General features: G+C 39.1%; 1 protein-coding gene across 1 annotated transcript; it reads right to left on the reverse strand.

Annotated features, from left to right (window-relative positions):
• Window positions 1-142: 142 nt before the first annotated feature.
• On the reverse strand, window positions 143-10,941 carry LOC112553388 (kielin/chordin-like protein). The gene is made up of 11 exons (XM_025220573.1): window positions 10,739-10,941; window positions 5,826-5,960; window positions 5,354-5,482; window positions 4,357-4,497; window positions 3,722-3,883; window positions 2,936-2,965; window positions 2,639-2,653; window positions 1,933-2,050; window positions 1,564-1,655; window positions 1,211-1,325; window positions 143-749 (listed from the first exon to the last, which is right to left on the reverse strand). Exons 1-11 carry the CDS (start codon window positions 10,797-10,799, stop codon window positions 623-625), a joined length of 1,125 nt encoding a protein of 374 aa, XP_025076358.1. The 5' UTR covers window positions 10,800-10,941; the 3' UTR covers window positions 143-622.
• Window positions 10,942-11,031: the final 90 nt, after the last annotated feature.

The raw sequence follows: 11,031 nt of genomic DNA on the forward strand, positions 1-11,031 counted from the left end.
CAAGTTTGAAAAAACTGTATATGGAGAAAAAAAATTTGTACCACTACATTTAAAAAAAAATGTTGCATGCATCATTTTAAATGTCACATTTGAACATCAAAAATATTAAAACACCCAGATGAAACACACTCAGAAGATCTTATAACTGCAGATCATCCTTTATTTCATTTGATTCAATCCGCTTTTCTCATAATTGTTGGCATACAGCTTTCCTTTTATGGAGATCAAATGTTTTGAGGTATTCTTTGGATAAAGTAAATAAAATAAAAATTCTTCTACATGCTAAAGTAATATAGAGTATGCTGTATAAAAACAATAGAAGGTGAGAAAGTGTTAGTAATTTATGATGCAGTACTGAAGTTCATGTTAGTCTTTAATATTTCATTTGTCTAAAAGAAGTTGGTTAACTAATAGTTTCCCAGCCTAAAGTATCTTTGTCCCTGTGTAACTATCTCTTCAGCACATCTTTCTGTTGGATGATGCTGATGAAACACACCTGTGCCTTTTTGGGTATGAAATAAAGATAGGTGGGGGATTTGGAAAAGGAGTGTGATAGTGCATTTAGAAACCCTTAAAAAGTGTTTGCAATATCTAACAAGCTGGTGGCTTTTAAGAGAAGGTGTTACATAGGAGTGTATCCTTCTGGATAATTGATAACAACATTGGCAGGACAGTTTGGAGTTGAGCAGCATTTGCCAGGCGCTGGATCATTCAAAGTGCAAGAGGGGAGCAGGTTCCACTGGACACACCTGCGACAGAAATGACCAGATGATGACCCATGCCAGAAAAGTAGGCATCAAGGGAAAACACAACAGTCTTAACCAGTTACTGTTTATTTCCTTTGTGCTTCTAAAATAAGATGTACGTGTTTCAAGATGTCAAGCAAAGTGTGCAAACTGCATGCGGCTTCTGATCTCTGCATGACATTCATTTTTAGCATGCACTTTTTGCAGACAGTGTGAATACATCAATGGATAACTTGCTTGCATTAGGGCAGTAACTTTATTTTAATCTGCATAATGATATCAGATCATTAAATATGCAGATGGGATAAAAGAAAACTTTTAAACTATATGAAGCTGAACTTTCTATCCAGTGAGGTCTGGGTACCTATCAGGACATATACTGGTCATAGTACAGCGTACATTTATCCCAGCAGGGAATGAGTATCATATATTTTTTCTTCTAAGTTAGGAGGGAAGCGACTTACAATGCCTGGCATTCATAATAACCAGTAGTGCCATCTTTGCAGGTGCACCTGTAGGTGCAGCCATCAATCCACTCCTGGCCTTGCTGGTGGACTTCTCCTTTGTACTCACAACCGGCTGAAAAGCAGCCAAGCAATTTCTTCAACTTAGGACACAACTGTGTAAGAAGTTATGAAATCTCTAATATTTAACCTACGGCAAAAAAATCTGTGTTTACACGTTATATGTAACAACTGCATTAACCTTGCAACACAGCTGTCAGTGTACATTTGTACTGCAAGCCTACCACATAGCAAGAGCAATATATTCACCTTGTTGAAACGATGATACCTGTATACACAGAAACGATACGTACTGGTCGGTGGGCAGTTGGTCAGTGTGCTGCAGCATTCCCCGGGATTCTTGACCATTTGACACTGAGGAGGGACGTTGGAGAACGTGGGGCACCTCGAATGAGAAGTGTCAAAAGCGATGTGTGCGTAAAATACTCTTATGCTCACTCTCATAATACAAGCACGCGCGCGCACACTCACAATATGCCCATCACTCTATTATTGTCTACCCATTTTAATAAACAGTCGTACACGTAGAAACTTTTTAATGGGACCCCTTGGTAGAAAATGCTTAAATTTAGAAATATGGGGGCGGGGACTGATGGGGGAAATAAAATCTTACAGAGCATGATAGGGAAATAAAGTTGTTGACAGGGGGAAGAGGAACTTACAGATCTTGACACAAGTAGTAACCTCGTCGCTGGTCTACGCAGGTGCAGTTCTTCTCGCATCCATCTTTCCACTGCTGCCCCTCTTTGTACGACTGCCCCTTGTAGTAGCATACGTCCGCTGTACGTCGCAGTCACGTACCCGACAACACAACACGCAACGCCAGGCGTTATTACAACGACAAGCCAAGAACGTAACAAGCAGCAAGGCTACCGTTCAGGACCAGAACTTAATATCAGTGGAGATCACAGAGACGTAGGCAGGCCGTAACAAGGGAACACAGGGTGAGGACATACTACTATAATAATAATACAGAGGGACAAAACATAACATCAGGCAAAATAACGGGGCCACGACGTAACGTAGGAAAAACACATTATTTATTACACATGAGTTTACTTTATGTGACTGTGTGTGTGTGGGTGGGAGAGCATTTTAATAACTTACCTTACTATCTTCCCTTTATTCTCCGCCTGATTACAGTATATATATAGAAATATCTCTAACTTATTTCTTCATTTCTTCATTATTATCCGCTTTCAATTGCGTGATGCGAGAATACGATTAACCGGTTAGACATGGGTAGCCACGATTAATATCAACGCACGAGGTTTTAATGAAAAACGACTCTGACATTACATGGTTTACCTGTCATTTATAATTAAAACTTAAAGGTGTGTAAAGAAGAAGAAAAAGCCAAGTACTTACAGTAGAAAGTCTGAGCTGTAACCAAACATAAAAGACCACAAATCATCTAATATTCACAAAGAAAGTAAATGCAATAAAATCACCTATTATCTAATGTTCACAAAGAAACTAAATGCATTAAAATCACCTATTATCTAATGTTCACAAGAAAAGATCAGTGAAGGTCAACTTCCTGTTTTATACATATATATCCCAATTATTTAAACATTTACTGAAAGGAATAAGAGTAATTTTACTCAAATTCAATTAATCTGCTTTCAGAGTTTGTGGTGTAAAACAAATACCAAGAAAACTCACTGCCTGGGGTTTGTGTTCCTCCCTGTGTGCCTGCGAGACAAAAGTCAAACTTTTCAATTTTGAGAGAGAGAGCATACATAATGGAGACTTGACCAAAACTTCGTTCTTAATAACTTGTCTAGACTTTAAAACAAAGGCTTGGGAGGTTGGAGGTAAGGGACAGTTTGCGTCCACTAATCAATCCTTATAACTTTATTTTTACCTTTTCATTTTTCTTCATTCAACGACAAAGTGCAGTCTGATTTGATTCATCACAGACAGGTGACTACTTTTTTTTTAAGCTTCATCTGTGCATACCTGTTTAGGTTACGGACATCAGGCCACACGTGCGAAGACAGATTGAGCGAAAGACCCAGTTTTCCGTTATTAAATTTTGCAAAAAAAGGTCTAGAACATTATAGAAAGGCAGCTGTCCGTATATATTTCTACCACCTGACAAGCTTTCAATCCCCTTAAATCCACAAGTTATACAGGTGGAGAACGCTGAAGAAGTCGAAGCTGTATCTTCCCTCTAAAAAGTGTGCTGAATATAACATGTTGTGTTTGCTGTATATTTGTGAGTTACTTTGTGATATTGTAAAGTATTTCTCTTGGACAGTCAATTTAAAAAAAAAATATATTGACAGTGTCTAACTGCGTTTAGCCTCAGCTTAATTTGTATCGAAGCCGAGACGATCGTCGAAAGGCAATGTCGTCAATTTTCTCAATAGCAGGAACGAAAGTTAAAGGACTGATGATGATGATGATTGATGATGATGATGCAGTGATGACCTGTGGTGCACTCACCGGTGCTGCTGCACAGGTTGCACGTCTTGGCGCAGTTGTCACGTGCCCAGGCCTCGTACTGGCCGTGACACGACGTGGAGACATCGAACGATGCGCAGTTGGTCAGCTTGTCCGCGCAGGTTCCTGTCGTCCCCGGGTGTGGGGTCACACTACCGGTGTTACCTGGCAAACCGAAAGAGGGCAAGAAAAGACCCGTGGTTACTGAATATGTTTTGTGTCATTGCCACTGAGCGTGTCTTTGCATGTATGCGCATGTGTGTTGCCCATCTCTCCCTTTCTTTCTCTCTCCCTTTCCTTTCCCACCCGAGTGGTGATTCGCACCATCAGAAATGATTTAATGGAGAGTACTAGAGTAGACGGAGAAAATCCCCCAAAGCCCAGTCTTGCGAACAGATGTCACATGCAGAGTGTCCAGGACAAATTCTGAATCCAGAACTATTTTTAGTTCTCATTGCAGGAGTGACACGCGAGTGCTTTTACCCACTGCGCTATCGGGATCCTCTAGTGACTGTCCTTTTGTTGCTGTTGTTTATTTTGTTTATTTTAGAAGGGAAAGGGCTTCCACCTGAAGGCGATTTCGCACTTCCCCGTCCACATTATATACTGCTGTGATGTATTCACGAATGCACACTCACTGCAGAGGTTACAGGTCTTCGCACAGTTGTCCTGCGCCCACGGCCGATATTGGCCAGTACACGAGGAGCTGTCATAGTCTGCGCAGTTCGTCAGCTTGTCCACACAGGCGCCGCCACTAGCACTGGGACTGCTCGTGCCACCTGCAATCAACCTTCAATATTCAAATTATTCTTTTCGCCCCTCCCCCCTCCCCGTCCCCCAAGAGAAATATTGAGAATTACATCAACAGTACAATCCCATATCATTTATTCAGAATCATTATCTTTGTTTTCTCTCTATCCTTCCTTGCTTTTATATAGATATATATATAGATGTATCCCAATCTCAGCTTCTCTGATGTCAGAGCTTACCGAGTGACTATTAGTCAAACTAAAACGCATTGAAAATATCAGCAATAAGCCGCTATTGCACACATAAGAACGATTCTGATTTAGTAGGGACCAGCGATTGACGTTCCATTCACTTAAAAGGCTTCACCAAAACTGGGCGGAACTTCATGTTTACAAGGTCAATGCCTAATTTTAACATTTGCAAAAAACTCCTTCCCCTAAAATATCCATCTCCTAGTCAACCCTTGACTACGCCTCCATCTTCTGGGACTCCGCTAGTGGAGCTTCCTTGAGAATAGCAAGTGTTCAGAGGCGAGCAATCAAAGCAGTTTTACTAAAACCAAAATTACAGCCAAATGATTTTTGTCAATCGGAGCGAAGAGGATACCAAGAGCCACCACTTAGCGGGTAAGTGAAGCCGCGGCCACCCGGATGTACCCTCTGCCACGCCCACCTTCGAAGAGTATCCCTCTCCCCTCCCTCTCCCCCCATTTCAAATATAAGCCTACATTTATTCTACCATTTTTAATATCTAAAGCTGACATTTTATATATTCTATATTTTTCTTAAACTGAAATTCAAAATATTCTAAATATTATAGGTTTATAGTCTACATGTACTGTTTAAGTTGTCACGTGACGATATTAACAAAACACTCGACACTCACAGAAATTGCAGGTTCTCTGGCAGTTAATGTTTGAGAACTCCACGTAGTCTTTGCACACATTCGCACCCAGAGCCGCACAGTTGTCCAGGGTGTCCACACAGGTGTCAGTCGGAGTCTGGCCGCCTCCTGCTGTAAGACAACAGGCAGGTTGAATTAACAGTTTGTTATTTGAATTATTCATCGCCTCTCTAGCTACAGTCAGTCTCAAGCCTCCTCGCTTTAGTCGGTCATGAGATTGTTAATTAGTGTTTGAAAAAATATGCAGATCGAGTTATTATCGCTTACCGTGTGTATTTGTGCATCCTTGAGTTTTTGTGAGTGTTCATGCTCTTTGAGCTCACCTTCGGTGGTTGGAAAAAAAGTGATATAAAATAAGTCCTGCATTAATTAAATACTTCCTTTATTATTTTTAGTTCGGTAAATATGAGTGTACAGTCCTTCTGAAGCATCTGTAGTACTTTTAGCTACTCACAACAGAAGCCGCAGAATTTGGGGCAGTTGTGTTGTGCCCAGGCCTGGTAGCTGGTGCAGGCAGCTCGCCCGTAGTTTTCGCAGTTGCTGATGCTGTCAGCGCATGCCTGCCTTTTCTCCGGTACACCGTCACTTCCTGTTGACAAATCAGATGGAGAGACAACATCACATATGACACACGCTGGCATCGCTTGACAATGTTTCATACGAATCTGGAAAACATCATCCTTATCATCGATCATCGTCGGTACTGTAACCTTAATTGATTGTATGAGCACGTGACGATACTAGCACCAGATCTCGTGTCTCCGTTCGCCGCCATTTTCTGGGATGCTCTGAATGAGTGGACAGACCCCTCTTGAGTGTTATCTCCCCCTTTCTTACTTTTCTTTTCATGTTTAACTCCCTTTGCTGTTTCCTCAGGATCGCCTTTGCAAGTCGAGATGTTCTCGAAATGTGTCTGTACCTTTTCACCTTAAACAGGTGCAACATGCAGAAAAAAGAACTTTCCCGAGACAAGATTGGAACCTGAGACACCTGTTTCTCGCTATCACACCCGAAAGAGAAGAGAAAGTGGGGGGAGTGGGCGTAGAAACAGATACAAAGGAGAAACATAAACAGACCTTAAACCCAAATGTAGCTTTTTTAGACAGATCCTTCATTATCTCTACGATAAAATAATTTCCCAGTTTTCTGCGCGCACCTTTACTGACGCACGTGAGGGAGGTGAAAGTCGGGGTCTTGTATCGATAAGAATAGGGGAGAGGTCAATGATGATAACGTATTTCCTGCTAACAGACTTCATATGCCCATTGTAGTAGCGAGATTACAGTGGGACTCAAATCACTAAAGTGAAGTATATTTTAATAGTGCAGAGAGAATAAAATAAAATAACGATGCACAACATCAGCCTTACGAAATAATTTTTTTTATAAACGTTAACAAAAGATAAAAGGAATACACGATGGTAACGAATCGAGAGCAATAAAAAAAAAAAAAAAAAAAAAAAAAAACTGTGTCGGTGACCTACCATAGTCAATACCCGATTTTTTTTTTTTAATGCAAATGGTGTTTATCGTCTGCAAAGAGATGAGCAAAAAATATTTTTGATTGTGTAACTCATATAACAAGACGGGTATACCAACACTCAGATTTCTAAAGAAAGACATTAAATATGCAAAGCGCTTAGATTAACTGTGTCGAGACGAGGAGAAACTTTCCAGCACTGTTCAGTAGGAATTAGTGCTCTTCATTTCTCATCGGAATCGTTTGAGGACCAATTTACCGATGAGGCACATGCTGCATATGAACTTTGTGGAGAACTAAACGAGAAAGCTCTACTCACGGTGTTACAGAAAAAAAGATGTTATCAAGATCGGAGCAACAACAAAGTTGTCTTCATTTCAAGATCGAAGCAACAAACAAACAAACAAACAAACAAACAAACAAACAACAACAAATGAAAGTAAAAGTGTCAAAACCAAACTGGTAAATTATTCAGATGATGTCAAAGCCTATATCATCGTGGTTTCTCACAGGTAAAAATAACACCTCGTCCAAAATAATACTTTAGCATAGTTGTGCTGGTGAGGGATTAAAAAAAAGGATAAAAATACCAATAACAAAAGAATTGTTAAGTTTATCTAAAATACTATTAAAACTATAATACTACTATAATTATATCACAGCATTTTTTCAGCCTTCTTATGAAAATCTCGGTTAGTTCATGGGCTTTCTGTATTTGCATTTCAACGCGTAGCATTGTATAGTGTCTGATACTAGCTTAAAAAAGTTTTATTTAATCCCCACATGGTATTTAGACTGCATGCCATTACAGCCTGCTTAGCCATATACTACAGCTTAGTTTCATTGGTACATGCTTCAGGACACTGGAGGTCACGAATAGTCAGGTCAATGATTAGACGAGTTAGACAAAGTACATAGCCAGAAATATCTTCTTCCATAATAGGCTGACTGACGGTAGAAACCAACGCAGAACAAAAAGAAAATGAATGTGTGCTGGCTATTGCCTTGGGAACAAGTACTTAACTTTTGATTGTGCTAAATTCATCTGTATATCCACATTCATTCATGATAAATTTATCTACAAGTACTTACATAACAAAAACTAAACATACTATACATCTATAGATGCACACAATATAAATGCATACTATAAACAAATTATACTAAGTCAGGTACATTGTGGGCACTAGTTATACATACATAGACTTATAGTTTGGTTTGTCTTAGTATCGCGCAACTTTGACAACTGGACCTAGAAACGTGTCATTCGTGTCTTTCCGTTATTTGGGAATTTTACATAAAAACGTGGGACCCGAAAGGAAATGGATAACCCACATTCATAACTGCCTGTGTCTTTCTTCCCCCAGTACATTGTATATATTTGATAGTCCAGTGGAACTTTACTGCGTGGGTTAGATATTTGGTTCTCGAATACACTGCGAAGATAAGACCGCAAGTGCCTTTCCAGACTAGTTTGGAAGACACAAGGACGCAGGTAGTCCCGTGATTAGATCATTGACGTTTGAATAGAGGGCCACAAACGTTCCCCGGGGGGAGGAGATAGGCATTCCCTTAGAAAATGCTTTCCCCGAGAAAAGTGGGGTCTCGAACACCACACTCCTTAACGACCAATAAGGGTTAAGGGACGACCTTAACCTTTACCTTTTCTCAGTCACCTGTTCACAGAAATGCAAAATACTTTATAAGTATCAATCAACAGAAAGGTTTTAACAATTTATCTTGAGTGAATTCAAATTCGAGCTCCTACATTCAAATGTGCAATGAGAATCGGTGATACATTCAAAACTACATTACAATCAAGACTAAAATAATTTTCTGTCTGGCCTTCTTGGCTTTACCATTCATATTTTCCAGCAAGTTCAAAACAATGCTCCACGTTTCACGTTACATAAGAATAAAAAGTAATCACACCAGCCCTCTCTTGAATTCCACTGGCTCAGAGGTCTGCATTCCTTTTCTTTCTCTGGTCCACTTACCTGGAGTGAAATGCAATACATATTCGTCGGAAACCTACCCGCTCTTTCTTTAAACAGTGTCTTAAAAACTAGTCTTTATCTTCAACCCTAGTCTCTTTTTCCTCTCTCTCTTTCTTTCTGTCTGTCTGTTTATCTTATTGGGTTTGATTCAAAAAAAGCTTGCTTTGAATCATAGCCTATATGTGGTATTTATAGATTTGAAAAGGCATTTGATTCAATTAATAGAAACTTATGATGGCATACTTTGTTAACAAATGGAGCTACAGGTAGTTTATACAGATCCATCAAAGCCATGTATAATAATTTAAAAGTAAGAACTAGGTGTGGAGCACAGTTAACTGATTATATAAATTGTACTAAGGGGGTAAAGCAAGGTGATTGGTGTAGTCTGGTATCATTTTCTCTTTTTATCAATGACTTGGCAATTAAGATACTTAATTAAGATATTAAATGAAGAGCATGGAGCCGCATTATTTATAGCTTACTTATAATTGTTCATTGTATTATTTGTAGATGAAGTCTTGATATCTGAATAGGTGGTTTTTTCTCAAACTCAGCTAAATAATTTAAGTATAGATTCATTTACCTTGGACTTTATAGTAAATTTACTTACAATTATTAGTGTAGTCTTTCTTAATGGTGGGTTTTTAGAAGTAAGAAAATGCTTGCCTACAGTAGTGTTGTAATGCCTGTTGTTAATGTTTAGAAACACCTAGTATTGTTGTTTTCTACTAAGCTTAGTTTTACAGCTGCACATTAGGACTTGGCAAACAAAGGAAAGAAAGATTTATTTTTAATCATGATAACACTTATATTTTATAATAATACGAATTTAGATTTAATTTTTTAACTTTTTTATCTTCAAGTTCACCCTGTTACAATATGGCGCAGAACTATGGGGATTAGATAACGCATATCAATATTGTGAAGAAGTTCACATTTTTGCCTTAAAACTTTTCTTGGGGTTAGATGAGCGCACTCCAAATGACCTGGATTATGGTGAATTACATAGATACTCAATAGTCATAATATAGTGATTAGATGTGTTCGTTACTGGTTGAATGAATGATGATAGGTTTCCTCATAAAGTTTACAGAATACTTCTTTTATTTATATGTAAAGGGTAAAAAATACTGGGTATCAAACATTAAACTGAAGCTATTTTCTCTTGGGTTTGGCTTTCTGTGGATGAATCAGGGGGTACAAAATGTACGGTTATTGATAAGCAAATTAAAAGAACGACAGGTTTTGTGTAGATGGCAGGAATGGGAAGATCGTATTAATAGTAATGAGCGGTTTTCTTTTTTTTCGAAATACGGGATCTCGGGCACTATTAAAAGTATTTGAAAATGAATGTAGAGTACTATTTGCTGATTGTTTTCTTGGTTGAATTTAGAATAGTAATGTCCAATATTGCGATCCAGAAGACAAACTGCACATTTTCACATCTTCTGGTCCTACATTTTCCGCTACGTGTATGGACTTGGGATCTGTGCGTGTACAGGACGAGGACTATACACTCCTGCTGAGAAATGTATTTATTCTGCTTCTTGCTCCGTGGATTTTTTTCGTCTCCTTCATAATAATTCATACTTCATCAGTTCCAGAATTGATGACCCTGTGTCCTTAGCAGTTATTGTAGCTTGTTTTTGTGTAAAGCGTATTGAGCTCGGCTTGATAGTGGAGAAAGGCAATACATATTAATCCCATTGTGACGACGATGACGATGACGACGACGATGACGACGACGACGACGATGATGATGATGACAACGCGAGATAAACAAAAACTGAACCAAGAAGACAGGCATCAACGGCAGAAAAAAAATCGAGAGAAATAATATACTAAAATATTTGAAATAATTCTACCAAATAATTTGGCTGGTACCTACCAGTGCAGGTGTTGAGAACCATGATGGCGCCCAGCAGCCGTAGAGTCACCTTGTACAGCATCTTTCCCTGGCAGCATCAAATCCACAGAGCCCTTGACAAGGATCTTAAGACGCGAGTGACACGTTTCTAGGTCCTGTTAAGCCCTCAACCCTATTAGAAATCCTCTGGCAAAAGGGGGACAAGTTCACATGAGGTCGAATGGCTGTTCACAGATCCAGGTTGGAACCCGAGATAAGCTAGTTATTAAAAGATTATCTCCCTTTATCTGTCAAACTTTTATGAAAAGCTTATC

This window comes from Pomacea canaliculata, linkage group LG12 (genome assembly GCF_003073045.1).
Source record: "Pomacea canaliculata isolate SZHN2017 linkage group LG12, ASM307304v1, whole genome shotgun sequence".
Classification (NCBI taxonomy): domain Eukaryota; kingdom Metazoa; phylum Mollusca; class Gastropoda; order Architaenioglossa; family Ampullariidae; genus Pomacea; species Pomacea canaliculata.